General features: G+C 46.7%; 2 protein-coding genes across 2 annotated transcripts in view; both read left to right on the top strand.

Annotated features, from left to right (window-relative positions):
• The window catches only part of kdm5bb (lysine demethylase 5Bb), a 41572-nt gene extending 36459 nt beyond the window's left edge, over positions 1 to 5113 (top strand). The window contains exons 24-28 of the mRNA XM_064297856.1: positions 1220 to 1678; positions 2221 to 2323; positions 2901 to 3103; positions 3996 to 4271; positions 4597 to 5113. Of these exons, the coding sequence (XP_064153926.1) occupies positions 1220 to 1678; positions 2221 to 2323; positions 2901 to 3103; positions 3996 to 4271; positions 4597 to 4734 (1179 nt within the window). The 3' untranslated portion in view covers positions 4735 to 5113. The remainder of the gene's footprint in view (positions 1 to 1219; positions 1679 to 2220; positions 2324 to 2900; positions 3104 to 3995; positions 4272 to 4596) is intronic.
• A 4144-nt stretch (positions 5114 to 9257) lies between these two features.
• Positions 9258 to 20537, top strand: part of LOC135235003 (importin-9) — a 29775-nt gene continuing 18495 nt past the window's right edge. The window contains exons 1-7 of the mRNA XM_064300184.1: positions 9258 to 9530; positions 15466 to 15527; positions 16308 to 16394; positions 18360 to 18561; positions 18963 to 19051; positions 19576 to 19662; positions 20006 to 20125. Of these exons, the coding sequence (XP_064156254.1) occupies positions 9365 to 9530; positions 15466 to 15527; positions 16308 to 16394; positions 18360 to 18561; positions 18963 to 19051; positions 19576 to 19662; positions 20006 to 20125 (813 nt within the window). The 5' untranslated portion in view covers positions 9258 to 9364. The remainder of the gene's footprint in view (positions 9531 to 15465; positions 15528 to 16307; positions 16395 to 18359; positions 18562 to 18962; positions 19052 to 19575; positions 19663 to 20005; positions 20126 to 20537) is intronic.

Genomic DNA, 20537 nt, shown 5'->3' with positions numbered 1-20537 from the left:
TGCTGTCTCTGTGCTAAACTGTGTGCTGTCTGTGTGCTAAACTGTGTGCTGTCTGTGTGCTAAACAGTGTGCTGTCTCTGTGCTAAACAGTGTGCTGTCTGTGTGCTAAACTGTGTGCTGTCTGTGTGCTAAACTGTGTGCTGTCTGTGTGCTAAACAGTGTGCTGTCTCTGCTAAACTGTGTGCTCTCTCTGTGCTAAACTGTGTGCTCTCTCTGTGCTAAACAGTGTGCTGTCTGTGTGCTAAATTGTGTGCTGTCTGTGCTAAACAGTGTGCTGTCTGTGCTAAACAGTGTGCTGTCTGTGCTAAACTGTGTGCTGTCTGTGCTAAACTGTGTGCTGTCTCTGTGCTAAACAGTGTGCTGTCTGTGTGCTAAACAGTGTGCTGTCTGTGTGCTAAACAGTGTGCTGTCTCTGTGCTAAACAGTGTGCTGTCTGTGTGCTAAACAGTGTGCTGTCTCTGTGCTAAACAGTGTGCTGTCTGTGTGCTAAACAGTGTGCTGTCTGTGTGCTAAACAGTGTGCTGTCTCTGTGCTAAACTGTGTGCTGTCTGTGTGCTAAACAGTGTGCTGTCTGTGTGCTAAACAGTGTGCTGTCTCTGCTAAACTGTGTGCTGTCTCTGTGCTAAACTGTGTGCTGTCTGTGTGCTAAACAGTGTGCTGTCTGTGTGCTAAACTGTGTGCTGTCTCTGTGCTAAACTGTGTGCTGTCTGTGTGCTAAACAGTGTGCTGTCTCTGTGCTAAACAGTGTGCTGTCTGTGTGCTAAACTGTGTGCTGTCTGTGTGCTAAACAGTGTGCTGTCTCTGTGCTAAACAGTGTGCTGTCTGTGTGCTAAACTGTGTGCTGTCTCTGTGCTAAACAGTGTGCTGTCTCTGTGCTAAACAGTGTGCTGTCTGTGTGCTAAACTGTGTGCTGTCTCTGTGCTAAACTGTGTGCTGTCTGTGTGCTAAACAGTGTGCTGTCTCTGTGCTAAACAGTGTGCTGTCTGTGTGCTAAACAGTGTGCTGTCTCTGTGCTAAACAGTGTGCTGTCTCTGTGCTAAACTGTGTGCTGTCTGTGTGCTAAACTGTGTGCTGTCTGTGTGCTAAACTGTGTGTTGTCTCTGTGCTAAACTGTGTGCTCTCTCTGTGCTAAACTGTGTGCTGTCTCTGCTAATCGCTCTGCTGTCTCTGCTAATCGCTCTGCTGTCTGTGTGCTAATGGCTCTGCTGTCTCTGCTCAGATGGCCACTCTGGCTGAAGTTCGGCTGAAGGAGATGGAGGCGCTCTCCGCCCTGCGCGCCTCCAACGAGTCCAAGCTGCTGCCGGCGGCCGACTGCGCAGACCTGCAGGTGTGCGTGTGCCAGCGCCCCCCGGCGGCGGCCATGCTGCAGTGCGAGCTGTGCCGCGACGCCTTCCACAGCGGCTGCGTGGCGGGGCCGGAGGACGGCGTCGACGCCCAGGCCTGGCTGTGCCCGCTCTGCCGGCGTTCGGAGAAGCCGCCGCTGGACCGGGTGCTGCCGCTGCTGGCCGCGCTGCAGCGCATCCGCGTGCGGCTGCCCGAGGGCGACGCCCTGCGCTACCTGATCGAGCGCACCGTCAGCTGGCAGCGCCGCGCCCGCCGAGTCTCCTCCTCCTGCACGCGCCCCCCGCCTCTCAGCCGCTGGGCGCCCGCCGGCCCTGCCGCCGACGCTAGCGGGAAGGTGAGGCCACAGCCCCCCAGCCCATCACTGTGGGACCCCCGAATCTCACCTGAGCCACAGGGGCAGGCCTCCTACACACAAACATTTTCCCTCGGAAACACCAGGGGAGAGTAAAGATCACAGGAATAATATTGTTGATTTCATACATTTTAGTTGTGTACAGTTTTACAACCGTGTATAATATTTCTTAATATAATATAATATAATCATAGACACACCTGTGTGTGCACGCATTCATACACGCATTCATACATGCGCGCACACACACACACACACACATGCACACAGTATAATTTAAGCACAGTTTTGTGGGCTGGTCTGCAGGGTGAGAACCACAACCCTCACTTGTCCATTCCACTAGATTGCATTAGTATCCCCATCTCCTTAAACGTGATACTGCATGCCCAGTAGTCATCATTTCTCATCTTTAATTTGTTTTGCCCTTATTAATGTCATTTCCATCAGAGCAGAACTGGTGTTTGTGGTGCAGGATTCCAGTCTGTTTCTGATGTTTTGTTTGCGTGTTTTCTTGCATGTGGCAGGTGCACTCCCCAGGATCGGCTTCATGCCAGGCTCCGGAGTGGAACAGGGCGGGCCAATCGCAGACAACCTTCTACACTCAGCAGCGATGCATTCCGCTTCAAGGTCAGAGTCCAGCCCTCTCTGTGGTCGGAGTAAAGGGAACTGCAGTGCACACAGTCCTGGATTGAGTCGGAGCTCAGGTTCCCTTTCGGGTTTGCATTGGTAGTTGTTACCCATAGGGCTCCTGGAAGTGCTGCTTATGCCATCACCACTGGCGTTTGTTATGTTGGTTGTTACCAATGTACTTTGTGATTGGTGGAGGTCCTATCTGTTTTCTATGCACAATGTGATGCTACAACTTTACCGCCCCTTATTTATCATCTCCGGGTGAGGTCTATATCTGTTTGCAGGCCTAAGTGCAGAGCTGGAGGAGCTGTGCTAATGCTAACGTGCTATGTCTGTTTGCAGGCCTGAGTGCAGAGCTGGAGGAGCTGTGCTAATGCTAACGTGCTATGTCTGTTTGCAGGCCTGAGTGCAGAGCTGGAGGAGCTGTGCTAATGCTAACGTGCTATGTCTGTTTGCAGGCCTGAGTGCAGAGCTGGAGGAGCTGTGCTAATGCTAACGTGCTATGTCTGTTTGCAGGCCTGAGTGCAGAGCTGGAGGAGCTGTGCTAATGCTAACGTGCTATATCTGTTTGCAGGCCTGAGTGCAGAGCTGGAGGAGCTGATGGTGGAAGGGCTGCTGCTGCAGGTCTCTCTGCCTGAGACCCAGCAGCTGTACCACATCCTACTGAACGGCCTGGCCTCGACCCCGGAGGGCTGTGCTTCTCCACAGCTGCAGGGCGCGGACCTCGACCAGCACAAGCAGTGCAGCTCTCAGGGAAGAGTTCCGCCGCAGGATGAGGTGAGCCGTTCCCTTCTGGCCTGACCACCATCAGCCAGGGATGGGCCGCTTTACTCCTCAATACATTTACATTCATTAAAGAGCTCAGTGTTTTTAGTTTGAGCGAGCCCAAAACATTAAAATGTTTCAGCGTGTTGTCTACGTCAGTGAAATGATCTCACGGGCTGAATGGCACAGTGATAGTCTCGTCTTCTCTTGGGTTCAATGTAGATATGGTTCAGTTTGTTCTTTTGTGTTTTTTCTGTCAAATTTAAACTTATAGAGTAACTGTTTTTCACAACATTCTCTCCAGTTCTGTCCAGTTTAGTGGTGGCTGAAATTTCAGTTGAGCTATGTCACAGGCAGGGGACTGCTGTTGTGGCTGTAGGATTACATTAACAAAAATGCTAAGTACCATATAAACTGTCAGCTCAAAATAACAGTTTTTTGATGACAATTCATTTATTAAAATGTAAACAAAGCAGAGTGATACTTTACAGTAAAAAGTTCCAGTGCTGTGGTACTGTATTAACTGTTATATGTTAGGTAATTACAGTACTGAATGCTAGTTAATGTTTACAGTTCACTCAAATACAGCGACTGAGTCGAGTAGCTTGTGACTACTACCGTTAAGATATTGTGCCCCTCATTGTTCATGAATACGACTGAAACTTAACTTGATGAAACATTTGTTGCTCTTTCCTTTGCTGGTTCATACCTATGATTCATCAAAACTGCATTCACAGGCATACAGATTATGCATGTTTCTGGTCTTGAGGACCTGTAATATTGCTGAACCTGTAGTGCTGCTATTGGCTCCACCCATAGGTGCATGATGTGACGGTCTTTAGCAGTGTTCCTCTCATTGAGGCATGTTATTTATGCGCGTGTGGGTTTATGTGCGTCCTCTCAGGATGGGGTTTCCGGCCTGAAGAAGGAAGTTGTAAACGGGACCGAAAAAAAGGCCAAACGGAGGCTGGAGAGGGAGCGGAGGGATCGGGCAAAAAAGCCGCAAAAGAAGAAGCCCAAACTGAACCAGGAGAAAAGCCAGGAGAGCGTGACCGCCACCTCCTCCGTACTGTCAGGCTCCTCCCCCTCCGTACTGTCAGACTCCTCCCCCTCGGAGGATTCGGAAGAGGACATGGCGCTCTGTCCGGCAGAGAGATGCCAGCAGCCTGAGGGAGATGAGGTCAGTGCCTTGGAATTGTGTGGATTTGCAGGGAATTGTCTGCAATTTCATTAATCAGTACTGTAATTAATGAGAATATTGAAATATTACAGATAAATTAATGAGTTAATGTGGCAAAGCATTTATGAACATAAGATGTATTGTTAAGCTATAAAACCTGGCCCTACAGTGCTGCATACTTTCGGCCAAACGCCAAACAAAAACAGTTGCTGTAAATGATCACGAATGATGTTGCTCTAAATGACCGTGAAGGATGTTCCTGTGAATGACCGTGAATGATGTTTCTGTGAATGACAGTTCTGTGAATGATGTGGGCTCTTCTCAGGTGGACTGGGTCCAGTGTGACGGCAGCTGTAACCAGTGGTTCCACCAGGTGTGCGTGGGCGTGACTCCCGAGCTGGCTGAGCAGGAGGACTATATTTGCGTCAGCTGTACTGTAAAAGATGGCCACGTGCGAAAATGAGGAGAGGAAGGTTTGGAAGAAGACTGGGGGATGCCAGTTTTTTTTGTGTTCTTCTTGAAAAGCCACAGCTCTGGGTGTGTAACTGACCCCGCCCCCTAATGTCCTGACCCCGCCCTCATGTCCTGACCCTGTCCACAGCCCCGCCCCCTTCCTTCCCTTTTGTAACAACGGTGCTACTTCTTCCTTATGGGATCGTTTTCCAGAATTTATTAGACTGTTTGGTCACTTTTTTGTATTGATTTCCCCCCCCCTCCTATGAACTGTTTTGTGGTTGTCTTAAAACATGGCAGGATTTGGAGTGTGCTGCAGGGGTTTCCAGCACATTGGCGCAGGAGAGTGTCTACAGACGAAGCACCTTGTGAAAAAGGAAAAAAGAAAACAGGATTTTTTTCTCCATCCCTCTGGAACTTTCCTGCATGTGTAGCCAGAGACGCTGGGAGCAGGGACAAATTTTTCACCAAAAAGAAGCTTAAAAAAAACGTATTTTTTGGAAACCCACTGTTTAGTACAAGCATCTGGATAATATAAAAAAGTTTTTTTTTTCTTTTTTTTGTAGAATAGGTTTATTTATCTGAGCAATAATGTCTATGTCTGAATTCAGTGGCTTGAGATCTCTTCTGAACAGTGTGTTGGTGCTTTAGCAATGGTTTGATGTACAGAATGCTCCCTGTTAGACTGTGGGGTCAAAGTGGTGGACTAGATAAGTAGCAGACAGAAGGAAATGTGTAAAGTTAACTGCCACAGCTGTATCGGGATTTCCGTTGGGTGGGGACGAGGCTAGGTTGTGTTGGGTGAGGGTAGCAGATGTTGCAGTTTATATTGTGGAATAAAACCCTTTGTTCTGATATCAGATTTTTCTGCATTGTCTTTCTTTCTTTAAAAAAATCCTGGTTGTTTGGTTCTGATTAAACTTCCAGGGATTTCTTTATTCCAGCAATTTTAGAGGTACTATGTCTACAGGAAACAAGGTGGATCACAGCAGGGATGCTATATGTGTGGTTGACTGTTATACACTACATGGCCAAAAGTATGTGGACACCCCTTCTAATTAGTAGGTACGGCTACTTCAGCCACACCCATTACAAACGGGTGAATAAAACGAAGCCTACAGCCATGCAATCTCCATAGGCACACACTGGCAGTAGAATGGATCGTACTGAAGAGCTCAGTGACTTTCAATGTGGTACTGTCATAGGATGCCACCTTTCCAACGTCATTTTGGAAATCAAATCAAATTTCTGCTCTGCTAGAGCTGCCCCCTGGTCAACTGTATGTGCGGTTAGTGTGAAGTGGAAACGTATAGGAGCAACAACAGCTCAGTCGTGAAGTGGTAGGTCGCACAAGCTCACAGAACAGGACCACCGCGTGCTGAAGCATGCAGCGCATAAAAATAGTCTGTCCTCGGATGCAGCACTCACTACCAAGTTCCAGACTGTCTCGGGAAGCAATGTCAGCACAAGAACTGTTTGTCAGGAGCTTCATGAAATGGGTTTCCATGGCCGAGCAGCCATACACAACCCTGAGATCACCATGCACATTGCTAAATGTTGGCTGGAGTATTGTAAATTACACCGCCATTGGAATGTGGAAACACATTCTCTGGAGTGATGAATTACCCTTCACTATCTGGCAGTCTGAACGATGAATCTGGATTTGACTAATGCCAGGAGAACGCTACCTGCCTGAATGCATAGTGCCAACTGTGAGGTTTGGTGGAGGAGAATAATGCTCTGGGGCTGTTTTTCATGGTTTGGGCTAGGCCCTTTCCTCTTTCAGCATGACAATGCCCCCATGCACAAAGCAAGGTCCATAAAGAAATGGTTTTTGTGTGGAAGAACTTGACTGGCCGGCACAGAGCCCTGACCTCCACCCCATCAAACACCTTTGGGATGAATTGGAATGCTGACTGCAAGCCAGGCCTTTCGCCCAACGTCAGTGCCTGACCTGACTAATGCTCTTGTGGCTGAATGGAAGCAAATCCCGGTAGCTATGTTCCAAAATCTACTGGAAAGCCTTCCCAGAAGAGGGGAGGCAGCAAATGGGGGACCAACTCCATTTTAATAACTGTGGTTTTGGAATGAGATGGTCAACAAGCACATATGGGTGTGATATTCGCGTGTCCTCATACTTTTGTCGATGTAGTGTATGTTGTTAAAAATTTTTACTTGATCATTAAAATATAACAGTATCAGATCCCTGGTAACATCCCATCACTGTATCAACATCTGGATGCTGAAACGTGTCATCTGCTAGGAAACCACAGGTATTTGTTTATGTAATGCAAACGCAGCCAATAGGTGAGGTGTGTGGTGCAGTCCACGGAGCAGCAGACTAGAGCCATATGCAGACCCCGCACATGGCTGGAGGTTCGATCCCCTGCAATGTTACTTCTGCACTGGGATCCCATCTGTGAACCCTGTGCTTGAATGAGGGAGGACTGCCTGCTTTGCATAAAAACACAAAGCGGCCAATCTTTTTCTCCTTTTTTTGTTGCTTCCCCATTCTTTTTTTTCTATTTGAATAAAGACTGCATTTATAAAATGTGATCAATTAATTGTCTTGCAATATGGATTACTTGTGTGATTGCAATGCAATGCAATTAAAATTTATCAAAAACAAAAAATAATAGATAGATCAACATTTGGAGTACTTTGCCCAATCTTCAAAGTACCTGTAAAGGCATACTCATGAGAAGTGAATGTATCGACCCCAAACATGCTGTTCATAGAATATTTTGGAATGTTTTTCAACAATGCAGCATTACTATGGCTCAAATGTTTCTCCTACTCTACGCTTTTGATGTACCGTGCACCATGTATACATCTCAATTCCAGATGACTGTACTTGCGTATCCAGTTACTTTTTAAAGTGCTATGTGAGAAAGGGGGTATAACTCTTAACATGGCACAACTTGGCAACATGCATCTTGAGAGAATAAGGACAGCCTCTGACTTACTGCAGGCTGCTGATTAATAATTTGATACCTCAGGTACGTACCGGAGTGATAACTGCATAGTAAAGCTGTCCAGGTGGGACACTTGTAACATAGTTTTCTATATTTAAATGAAGATATATGCCATAAAAAGTGTATATGGGCCCTGTTGTTGCTCACGCATACTAGCAATGAATAGTATTCCAGTTCCAGCCTTGTGAAGGCCAAAGCTTAAAACTGGCTTTGGCTTTGGTCATGCTGAGCACACTTAAAATTCCATTTTCTTTTGAGTGAAACAATTTACAATGGAAAAATCTATGCTTATCTGCACAAAAAACTCAACAGCTTTAGTTTGACACCTTGCATATTTAATCCATGTCATCCCTTGCTTGAACTTACAGGTGGCAAGAAGAATAGTTTTGCCTCAAAATGGTTCAAGGCAAAAATTTAATTTTCAGTGAATTAAATACGATCTGCCTAACTAATATAAAAAAGGGAACTTTTTAGTGGGTAGGAAGGCAAGGCAAGCACCATGTCACATCTGGTGAGAATTCACTGGGGTACTAAATATGCATGAGATGGCTAACGTTCATGCACACTCAGTTCAAAATTTGAACTGATTCAATATCCATTTAACTCAATGTCCATTTAAGTCAATATCCATTTAACTTAATTTTGAAAGTTATCTAGTAAAAAAAAAAAAAAAGGTGGAGAAAGACCCCACAGCTGTGCAAAAACAAGGTCTCATGATTCCTTCAGACCTATTCAGTTGCAAGCATACAAGCATGGCAGCAAGGAAACTTAGTATCATATGTTAAGCCATAAAATAGTATAGGCCTAACCGAGATAACTAATATCATGTGCCTGAGTGAGCAGCGATTAACCTTGGGGAATTGGAGAGTAGATATTACAGATTTCTGGATGTCCAACTTATTATTTTTGCCCATTTGGGGCAGGCTAAGGGGTCAGATCAGCTTCCTAAAATCCAGTAACCTCTGTCTGTTGTGCAAACATGAGAGCAAGACTGGTTCCATGTCTTGAAATTAATTGGCTTTGCTCTGGGTTAGATCCTTTCCTGGGTTAAATCCTCTCCTTGCTTTTGAATCATAACATATTAAGAAAGACCTGTTTCCACACATCCATTTAGGATAGACAAAGGATTCAGGGCAGAATCACAGAAAAACTGTTTTTATCCTGAACGTTGTCATGGAGTGACTGGCCCAGTGATCTTCCACACCAAAAAACAAGTTAATCTCTTTTCACAATAATTTGTTATTCTGACTACAAACTTGTGAAATAATGTTAGTTAGCAGGGTTCTAGCAGGATTCTTAAAACAACAGGATTTTTTCAGTAGTTAATTCGTTTCTGAATTTATTTATGTTGGATTTGAAATCCAACTAGCCAGATAAGTGCACCAATACAATTAAAATGGCGACCAATAAAAGAACAATCATGTCTGAAATGGTGAAAAGATTAACTGAACGTTTAGCACCACCTCACGTTTCAAGCGTACGCAAGGCCGCTGTCATGCCTCTTCCTTTCCAGCAGAGGGAGCAGCCGCTCCCTCCTAGCGGAAGTGTGAGCTTGAATATTGGTGATCTGACAGCTCCCCCTCCTCACTGGAGCTCCGAGCATTGGCGGGCTCTGGCGCATCATCTTGCGATTCTGCAGCGGCGCCAGGCTCTACGGACAGAAGTATGGCGGGTGTAAACGCTTCGGGACCCGGCTCGGTTTCGGCCGCTGGTCCCGTTCAACAGGGACTAAAGGAGGCGCTCATAGAAACGCTGACGGCGATCCTGTCCCCCGTGCAAGAAGTACGAGCTGCTGCCGAGGAGCAGATCAAAGTACTGGAAGTGACTGAGGGTGAGTCCCATGGCTAAACTGATAGCTAGCTAGCGGGAAGCGCTGTTGTACCATGTGAATTAGAGATTCCTGGGCCTGCTAAGGGGCTCCAAGTAATCATTTTAAATTACAAACACACGACTGATGGTTTACAAAGTATAATTAGCTTATTAACTAGCTGAAGATCTAGGTAATTAGACGGGAAGCTAAATTAATGATTAACTAGTATGTAGATTGTGAACTGGCTTGGTACGCGTCATGAAACTAGTAAGCCACAGACCCTAGCTAGCAGTAGCAATATATGCAAGCTGTCATAGCTAGCTCGCTTGTGCATTTTGAATGTTTAAAAAAACCCCAGACCAATGTAGTTTATAGCTAATTTCTGAAGCAATTTGGTAAATATCTAACTTGCTTCCTACCTTAATAACGATGAGCAATATTGCAGTAAAATCGTATGCTAAGGCTGGTGGAGGTGCATTGATCTTAACCTTTACGACCAGATAACTAGTTAACGTTAGTTATCTGACGGCAGAAAACTCATGGAATGGGCTAAGAACAGCGAAAGATTGTGCCCACTCCATAATCCAGGTGGCTTGTACCTACAGGATAGCCGAAGTTACTTGGTATATATCTACACCGCTAGCTATTTTCCGTGGTAACTGATGCAATTCCAGCATTGGCATCTGGAGATTTAACATCAACTTCGGGGTTTTGTCCCAGGATTCGAGAGACCAGACTCACTTGGATAAATAGGCATGCCCAGTAGCGTTCGATAGCTGGCCTTGTTCCGAACAGTGTGTAGGCAAGCTTATACCCCCAGCCTTACGGTCGGTCCAAGAAATGAGCAAACCGGGTAAAGGGTTTGACGCATGTATCCCACAGTCATCATCTGCTAGTAACGTGCTGTCTGGATTTGGGGTTTGCAGGGGTGAGTCGCAGCTGGTCATTTCTGTTGCCTTGGCCGATATCCCTCACTCGGAATGTTTCGCAATGCTGAGTAATTTATGCTATCCATTTGGTTCTGACCAGTGTACTATAATGTACTGCCAGGGTTGCCAGATGTAATGGGAAAATCCCGCCATTTTGGCACGTATTTTCCATTTTGCAAAAACCTACCATGGACGGCTTTTTTGTCTCTCCTAGTCTGCCTGTGTTTTTAAACTGATGACGATAGTACTTTGTGAATTGGTTTGGTGGTGTGTTATTTTGATGTTCTTATGCGATGTGCACTAGAGGGCAATATATGTGAAAATACTTGAGTGCAGTGTTTAAAAAAAAAAAAAAAAAACGTTATCTTGGTCAAAGGCAATCCTGAATTTCATTTTGCCAATTTTGGATCCATATAAGTGGTATATACATTCAGTTCCTTGCGCTGAACATTTTTGTTCTAATTGATCGACTTTTGATGTTGTAATTCATGAACTGAGAATAGAAGGGCAGCATGTACAGTTGAGGCCAAAAGTTTACATAGACAATGTTACTGCTTGTGACAATGTTACTATTAGGGCATCTACTTTGTTCACATCAGAGGTAATTTTAAAACAATCGATTAGAGACAGTTTTATTTCAGCTTTAATTCACTATATCAGAATTACAGTGGGTCAAATGTTTACATACACCAAGTCAACGAGCAATTTCCAAACAACAGAAGGTACCACGAGCCTCTGTACAAACAATTGTATGCAAATATAAAAATCTTGGGACCACACAGACACTGCATCGTTCAGGAAGGAGACACAAATTAGTTCCCGGGGCTGAACAAACTTTGGTCTGAAAGGTTCAACTGAACCCAAAGACAGCAACAAAGGAACTGGTGAAGGAGTTGGAGGCCTCAGGTACCAAAGTATGTACTGTGTTCTTGAGTTATATTCTAGTGCCTAGAATATAACTCAAAACATATTCTATATACCACTTGAAACTGTGGGATATGCAGTGTACAGTACTACACAATGTAACTTCCCTGTGCGAGGTACTGTGGGTGAAGCCTAGAGTGACAGTGTTTCTGTGGCACTCGACACACTATCTAACTTCATCACAGCTACACGCAGTGGGGTTGGCATACAGAATGTATACCGCTGTGCGAGATCCATTTGTGAATATAATATGTTACATTTTTACATGTTCCATCTGTCTCCTGATGAAACTGGCCTCCAGCCAACAGGGGGCACCAGCTGAGACTGATCCATCATCGCCCAGCTGGAGAGAGTCTTCTGCTTCAGCTGTGTCTTTCCAAGTTTCCACGTTTCCCTCCTTTTTCACGAAGCCTGTGTTTCTTGGCTTTGCGTTTCCTCTGTGTTCTGTAACAGGTCTATATCCTGGTGCATCGCATAGTGCACTGCCTGTGATAGGTTTGACAGTCCAGGACTACCATTTGGCACCACTCTGAGGAATCTCAACAACTCTATTTTCAAGGTTCTCTTTCCTGCAGTAGGGGTCCAACATTATTTTTTACAGCCTGAACTCTGATTTTCTGGGACATACTGTACCCCAGACTATATTGGAGGTTTTTCTAATCAATCTGAGTCGCCATGCCTGTCCCCTTTTTCTAGATGTCAGTCGTGTAAGACCATGTTTTATTGGCTTTAATCATGTCAGTCGTGTAAGACCATGTTTTATTGGGTTTAATCATGTCAAGATGATGGTGAAAATGAAAAAGACGAATTGACTGTTTGTCATCAGGGGTCACTGTCCCCCGCAGAGCGAGCACAGAACCCCCCCACATAGAACTCTATTCTGGGACTAAATGCCTGATTGTGTTGGCTGTCTGATATTCAGGAGGGCTGCTGTGGTGGTGACCTCGGGCTGTGTTTCTGAGGGGGGCGTAGGGGGCAGCAGTAACATATCACGCTGTGTTCGAGGGGGTCAGTAGGGGGTCAGCAGTAACATTACTCACGCTGTGTTTCTGAGGGGGGGGTGCAGTAGGGGGGTCAGCAGTAACATTGCTCAGGCTGTGTTTCTGAGGGGGGGTGCAGTTGGGGTCTAGTAACATTGCTCAGGCTGTGTTTGGGGGGGTGCGGTACGGGTCAGCATTGCTCAGGCTGTGTTTCTGAGGGGGGGGGTCAGTAGGGAGGTCAGCATAACATTGCTCAGGCTGTGTTTCTGGGGGGGTCAGTAGGGGGTCAGAGAATACAGCTGTGCGAGGGGGTGCAGTAGGGGTCAGCAGTAACATTGCTCAGGCTGTGTTTCTGAGGGGGGGGTGCAGTTGGGGGTCAGTAGTAACATTGCTCAGGCTGTGTTTCTGGGGGTGGGGCGCTGCTCAGGCTGGTTGAGGGGGGTCAGTGGGGTCAGCAGTAACATTGCTCAGGCTGTGTTTCTGGGGGGGGGGGTGCAGTAGGGGGTGAGCAGTAACATTGCTCAGGCTGTGTTTCTGAGGGGGGGGGGGCGTGCAGTAGGGGTGCAGTAGAGGGGTGAGCAGTAACATTGTCTCCTGCCTTATGGCCTCTCTCTCTGCTAATCCCCCCTGGCAGAGAGTGGCGGCTCTTGGGTGGAGCTTTAGCCCTGCCCCTTGCACAGTGAGGGGATAGTGGGTGGGGATATAGCACTGCTGTAATCGTATGCATGGGCAGTGTTCTGCTTTTTCACCGTTGTGGTTGGCCTTGGCCTTGGCCTTGCTCACCCTGTCACCAGGGTGCTGGACTGCATTGCTGCAGGGCCCTTTGCCATTATGTTGTCTTCTTTTTTTCCATAAATTACACCGATTAGCCAAGCTGCTCTGCACGCCAGTGTGCAGTTCACTTGTAGCCTGGGCCACAGGGACATAACAACAGTCTTCAGCTGTCATTTATGTTGTTATTAATAAATGCATCCAGTGTTTCCCACAGGTCTGAAATTTATTTGTGCTGGTAATCTTTTGGGGGGGGGGGGGTTATTTGTCTGTGGCCCATTGCCACAAAATTTCATATATAAAAATAAGTGAACTAAAATAATATATTAAATACTTAACGTATATTAACCCTTTTACATTGTGACATCACAAATATATGTTTAGAATGTTCTTAATCTACATTCTAATGCTGATGTCACAATCACGACTGGTAGAATTTAGCTACTGGTAGAATTTAGAAAAAACATTCCAAAGAACCTACTCTTAAAAGGGTTAAACGGATATGACCAACAAATGACAATTGGTCTACGTGCCTCCTTAACATTTATTAATTGGGTTACCCCCACCTGCCCTCCGTCAAGTATGCTGAGTAGATGCATGCAAAATTTGTCTTACCTTAACTAAGGTTAGTCTTACTAACTGTAACAGTCCAATGAAAAAGCGAATTAGAATCTTTCTGACGAGTGTCCACCAACGTTGGCCATAGAAAATCTTTAAAACAGTCACCAGTTGTAATTCGACTGTTGCGAATCTTTGGTCTGAACTTTGGTTTGGCCTTTAAAGTGCGTGAAATGTAGAACAGTCTTCAGGGAAAAAGAATTACAGAAATAAAGCAAATGCAAAAAATCTTTTTTGGGCGGGGACAAATCTGTTTGGCCTGGCAGCTCAAATGAAGTCAGTGTATGAGAAGCACTGGGCTTCGCTGTGTGTTAGAACTAGTGACGGTACGAGTGCACTGCATCTCGACCAGCGCAGCGCAGTCGCCGATTTCATTCACTGATTTCTGATGTCAGGGAATAATCACACCATAAGCAGAAAGGGAGAACGTTTTGCCATGTCTGGGCTTGTATATGAGTTCGGTTTTTCGTTTACCGACCGGTGAGCGGCTTGGGGGTGGAATGGGGTAAATCGATAAGCTCGTGTCCTTGAACAATAATAACCAGAAATTGAAAACCTGGTGTCGCGTGTTACATCTGTGTTCTGTGGACTGGATACGTTCCTCCTGGAACGCAGTTAATTACAGCTGCCGTGGTAAAAATATCCAGCTGCAGAAATGGGTTTCTGTAAGAAACGGTCTGTTCAGTAACGAATTGGGTCGAATCTGGAGTATGATGTGCGCGATGCGGAGCGAAATGAAGCAGAGGCTGGGAGTGTTTAAGCGCTGGGTTAGAAAAGCAGAGGCTGGGAGTGTTTAAGCGCTGGGTTAGAAAAGCAGAGGCTGGGAGTGTTTAAGCGCTGGGTTAGAAAAGCAGAGGCTGGGAGTGTTTAAGCGCTGGGTTAGAAAAGCAGAGGCTGGGAGTGTTTAAGCGCTGGGTTAGAAAAGCAGAGGCTGGGAGTGTTTAAGCGCTGGGTTAGAAAAGCAGAGGCTGGGAGTGTTTAAGCGCTGGGTTAGAAAAGCAGAGGCTGGGAGTGTTTAAGCGCTGGGTTAGAAAAGCAGAGGCTGGGAGTGTTTAAGCGCTGGGTTAGAAAAGCAGAGGCTGGGAGTGTTTAAGCGCTGGGTTAGAAAAGCAGAGGCTGGGAGTGTTTAAGCGCTGGGTTAGAAAAGCAGAGGCTGGGAGTGTTTAAGCGCTGGGTTAGAAAAGCAGAGGCTGGGAGTGTTTAAGCGCTGGGTTAGAAAAGCAGAGGCTGGGAGTGTTTAAGCGCTGGGTTAGAAAAGCAGAGGCTGGGAGTGTTTAAGCGCTGGGTTAGAAAAGCAGAGGCTGGGAGTGTTTAAGCGCTGGGTTAGAAAAGCAGAGGCTGGGAGTGTTTAAGCGCTGGGTTAGAAAAGCAGAGGCTGGGAGTGTTTAAGCGCTGGGTTAGAAAAGCAGAGGCTGGGAGTGTTTAAGCGCTGGGTTAGAAAAGCAGAGGCTGGGAGTGTTTAAGCGCTGGGTTAGAAAAGCAGAGGCTGGAAGTGTTTAAGCGCTGGGTTAGAAAAGGGGAAAACATTTTGAAAGGAATGAAGGAATGTCTTTTATTTCACTTAGGTATGCACGTAGTGCAGTTCCTTAAAAATTCTTACAAAGAATATTTCTCTAAGGCACATTTAAGGTGTCGACCTTATTACATGTTTGTTACCAGCCCATTACCTCATTTATTATCGAAGAGAAAGACGTTTGCATAACCTGCTTTCTTCCTGGTGTGTTTGTGTTCCAGAGTTTGGAGTTCACCTGGCGGAACTGACCGTCGACCCCCAGGGAGCCCTCGCGATTCGACAGGTGAGTAGCGAAACCTTAACACGCCGTGTGCATGCCTCACCTGGCTCAACAGCACGTTCAAAACGCTTTGACTGTTTATCTGCTGTTCAGATATGAAAACATTCCTGTATATCCCTGAGAATTTGCAATGAAACGTGTTCCTGACCACAGCGTAACAATCACGTGAAAACATCTTGTTGTGAATATTGGTGAAAATAGATGTGAAAATGTCTCAGGCCTTTTGACCCTGGCTTGGTGCACGCAGCCTGACTCAAACATCAGGGGCCTATCAGTAAAACCCGGAGCCCTCCCAGATCTGGAACATGGACTGAGGGGAAAAGCTGTTCCGTGTTTTACTCAGTGCAGTTATACAGCTAATTCAGTAATCCTGGTTTGTGAAATGAGCCCCAGGCTTCACACGTAAAGAAAGTGTCTCAGATGTAAAGAAAAGCATTAGCTTTGTGCAGTGACGCACGATTGGCCGGTGTTGTCCAGGGAGGCGGGGTTTCAGGCAGCAGTCGCACGTGCCAGCAGCAGTGGCACTGTGTTTTTTGGAGGACAGAGAGGCTTGTGTGCTTCCTTTTGAAACGATGGGAGGACGTTTAACTGAGTGCCCTTTCATTCCAAACGGGGATATAAAAGAAAAGTAGAAAGGCATGAGAAGTTTTGAAAATGTAATTTCACAGTCCAAAGTAGTCACTTCCCCTTCTGCAGATTTAGCGAAGTCTGGATATTAAGTGCGAGTGAAATGCGCGATACTTACCGTGCAGCACGTGCACTAACAACCTTCCTCTTTCTCAGCTGGCCTCTGTCATTCTGAAGCAGTATGTGGAGACGCACTGGTGCTCCCAGTCGGAGAAGTTCCGGCACCCAGAGACCTCTGAGCGGGTACAGACTCAAACTCACAGACACAGCCGCCATTCAGGGAGTACAGACTCATAAACTCACAGACACAGCCGCCATTCAGGGAGTACAGACTCATAAACTCACAGACACAGCCGCCATTCAGGGAGTACAGACTCATAAACTCACAGACACAGCCGCCATTCAGGGAGTACAGACTCATAAACTCACAGACACAGCCGCCATTCAGGGAGTACAGACTCATAAACTCACAGACACAGCTGCCATTCAGGGAGTACAGACTCATATACTCACGAACACAGCCGCCATTCAGGGAGTACAGACTTATAAACTCACAGACACAGCCGCCATTCAGGAAGTACAGACTCATAAACTCACAGACACAGCCGCCATTCAGGGAATACAGACTCATAAACATACAGCCGCCATTCAGGGAGTACAGACTCATAAACTCACAGACGCAGCCGCCATTCAGGGAGTACAGACTCATATACTCACGAACACAGCCGCCATTCAGGGAGTACAGACTCATAAACTCACAGACACACCCACCATTCAGGGAGTACAGACTCATAAACTCACAGACACAGCCGCCATTCAGGGAGTACGGACTCATAAACTCACAGACACAGCCGCCATTCAGGGAGTACAGACTCATAAACATACAGCCGCCATTCAGGGAGTACAGACTCATAAACTCACGGCCACCATGTATGGTGTGTAGAGTGTAGTGCATGTGTATTGTATAGTATTGTGTGTGTATAGTGTGTTGTGTGCATGTATGTACAGTGTATAGTGTGTAGTGCATGTATAGTGTGTAGTGCATGTAGTGTGCAGTGTGTACAGTATATAGTGTGTATTGTGTGTGTAGTGCATGTATAGTCCATATTGTATAGTGTGTTGTGTGTGTAGTATGTATAGTCTGTGTACAGTTTAATGTGCAGCGTGTACAGTGTATAGTTTGTATTGTACAGTGTATAGTGCGTGTATAGTGTGTATTGTACAATGTATCGTGCACGGATAGTTTGTAGTGTATAGTGTGCAGTGTGTGTTTAGTGTGGTGCGTATGGTGTGTTGTGCGTGTATAGTGTGTATTGTGTAGTGTGCATGTATGGTGTGTAGCGTAGAGTTTGTAGTGTGCAGTGTATAGTGTTGTAGTGCTTATATAGTGTATGGTGTGTAGTGTATAGTTTGCAGTGTGTATTGTGTAGTGTGTGTGTAATGAGTGTATGGTGTGTAGCGTATAGTGTGCGTGTAGTGAGTGTATGGTGTGTACTATATAGTTTGTAGTGTGCGTGTGTAGTGTGTAGCATATAGTTTGTCGTGTGCAGTGTATAGTGTGTATTGTGCAGTGTATAGTGTGTAGTATATAGTGTGCCGTGTGTAATGTGTAGTGTATAGTGTGCAGTGTATGGTGTGTACTGTATAGTTTGTAGTGTGCAGTGTATAATGTGTAATGTATAGTTTGTAGTGTGCAGTGTATAATGTGTAATGTATAGTGTGCAGTGTATAGTGTATAGTGTGCAGTGTATAGTGTGTGTGCAGTGTATAGTGTGTAGTGTATAGTGTATGTGTGTAGTGTATAGTGTGTAGTGTATAGTGTATGTGTGTAGTGTATAGTGTGCAGTGTATAGTGTGTGTGCAGTGTATAGTGTGTAGTGTATAGTGTATGTGTGTAGTGTATAGTGTGCAGTGTATGGTGTGTACTGTATAGTTTGTAGTGTGCGTGTAGTGCGTGTGTAGTGTATAGTGTGCAGTGTATAGTGCGTGTGTAGTGTATAGTGTGCAGTGTATGGTGTGTACTGTATAGTTTGTAGTGTGCAGTGTATAGTGTGTAGTGTATAGTGTATGTGTGCAGTGTATAGTGTGCAGTGTATAGTGTATGTGTGCAGTGTATAGTGTATGTGTGCAGTGTATAGTGTGCAGTGTATAGTGTATGTGTGCGCATGGCAGCGGTAGCGCTGATGCTCTCTCTCTGTCCCGCCCCAGGCGAAGGCGGCGATTCGGCAGCTGCTCCCAGGCGGTCTGCGGGAGGCCATCAGTAAGGTGCGCTCCAGCGTGGCGTACGCGGTGTCCGCCATCGCGCACTGGGACTGGCCCGAGGCCTGGCCCCAACTCTTCACCCTGCTCATGGACATGCTGGTCAGCGGCGACATCAACGCCGTGCACGGAGCCATGAGAGTTCTCACAGGTACGCCCTCTCGCCTGTCAATCACTAATCTGTGCGCACGGATACGCCCTCTCACCTGTCAATCACCTATCTGTGCGCACGGGTACGCTATCTCAGCTGTCAATGTCTCATCTATGCGCACTGGTACGCCCTCTCACCTGTCAATCCCACTTGTCTGTGCTCATGAGTATGCCCTCTCACCTGTCAATCTCTCTAGTCTGTGCTGGCTCTTTGCAGTCTGGTGCCGCGTTATTCTGCTGCAGGTCAGTGTTGAAGTCGAGGAGAATTTTGGATGTAGTTTTTTTTGTTCTTTTTATTCTAAGTGACAGTGATTGTTGTACAGCCATATCTCTGTCTCTCTTTCTGCCCCGCTGTCTCTTTCTTTCCCTCCTTCCCTTACTCTGAGTCTCTCTCTCCTGCAGAGTTTACCCGTGAGGTCACGGATACGCAGATGCCGCTGGTTGCCCCGGTGATTTTACCAGAGATGTACAAGATCTTCACCATGGCCGAGGTGCGGCCATAGCTGGCAGGCTAGAGGCAGTGTTGTGTCGCTAATGCAGCAGCTCTTAGGAGGGTGACAGGCAGCTGGTCTGACCAGTACACCACAACAGAAGCTTGCCGTTCTGTTGGCTGTCCACAAAAAACTGACAGCAAAATTGCATTCTGTTCGCTGTCAGGCCAGGGTCAAATATAATATAATTTTTAGACACCAGGAAAAGTTCCTGCCGTCAGTGTCACTGACAATTTAAAAAGAAAATATCTCTTTAGGTCAACACTCAGGACAGAATCTTTCACATTCATAATGATTGTATGCTTTGGGTTAGTAACGTGTTGTGAAAAAAACAGCAGTGCCTTCAAAATTTTACCAGCATCACTAGACTCTAGTTTCCAATGTGGATTTTATTCAACGTCTGGTTGGTAGAGAGCATGATGCGATGTGATCACAGCCTGAGCTCTTGTATGTCATTTCCTGTCCACTGCAGATCTACTGTATCACAGCCTGAGCTCTCGTATGTCATTTCCTTTCCGCTGCAGGTTTACAGCATTCGCACACGCTCCAGAGCCGTGGAGATCTTCACCACCTGTGCCAACCTGATCTCTGCCATCGAGGAGCTGGAGAAGGTGAGAGAGGATCAGACGTGCCCTGAGCCGATTCTATCACATTAGCATCTTATGTGGCTAGATCGGCGTTTCCCAACCGGTGTGCTGTCATTAAAAGAGCTGTAATTAAAATGTATATTGCTCAATTAAAACCTCGTAAGAACATGTCGGCCTACTGTTGACGCATCATATCAGCGTCAGTACGTGGCTGGCTTTTGAGAGTGGTGTGCCATGAGATTGTGTACATTTGGAAAGTGTGCCACGGAAGGGGGAAGGCTGAACACTGAACTTAGAGAGGAGAAGCAGGACTGTGCTTTTGTGCTGTAGGTGTGCAGTGATGGTGCTGCTCTCTGTTTCTCTCCAGGGTGCAGCCAAAGCCCTGATATTCCCTGTAGTGCAGCAGTTCACCGAGGCCTTTGTGCAAGCGCTGCAGATGCCCGACGGGCCGTCCTCCGACAGCGGACTCAAGATGGAGGTCCTGAAGGTGATGTGTGCTCGCTGGGATCCCAGGGAGGAGCTGGAGGAGCTTGTGAACATATACAGTGTACCTATGAAAAATATATAGGGGGTGAGGCAGAGTGAGAAGCAGAGGAAGGGGGAGAGGCAGAGGAAGAGGCAGGGGGTGAGGAAGGGGGAGAGGAAGGGGAAGGGGGAAAGGCAGGGGGAGAGGCAGAGGAAGGGGCAGGGGGAGAGGAAGGTGGAGAGGGAGAGGAAGGGGCATGGGATGAGAAGGGAAGGGGGAGAGGAAGGAAGGGGCAGGGGGAGAGGCAGAGGAAGGGGGAGAGGCAGGGTGAGGGGAAGGCGGAGAGGCAGGGGGAGAGGCAGGGGAAGGGGCAGGGGGAAAGGCAGGGGAAGGGGGAGAGGAAGAGGAAGGCGGAGAGGCAGGGTGAGGGGAA

Source organism: Anguilla rostrata, chromosome 11 (genome assembly GCF_018555375.3).
Source record: "Anguilla rostrata isolate EN2019 chromosome 11, ASM1855537v3, whole genome shotgun sequence".
NCBI lineage: Eukaryota > Metazoa > Chordata > Actinopteri > Anguilliformes > Anguillidae > Anguilla > Anguilla rostrata.
The sequence above is the reverse complement of the archived record's forward strand: the minus strand, read 5'-3'. Positions and strand labels throughout refer to the sequence as shown.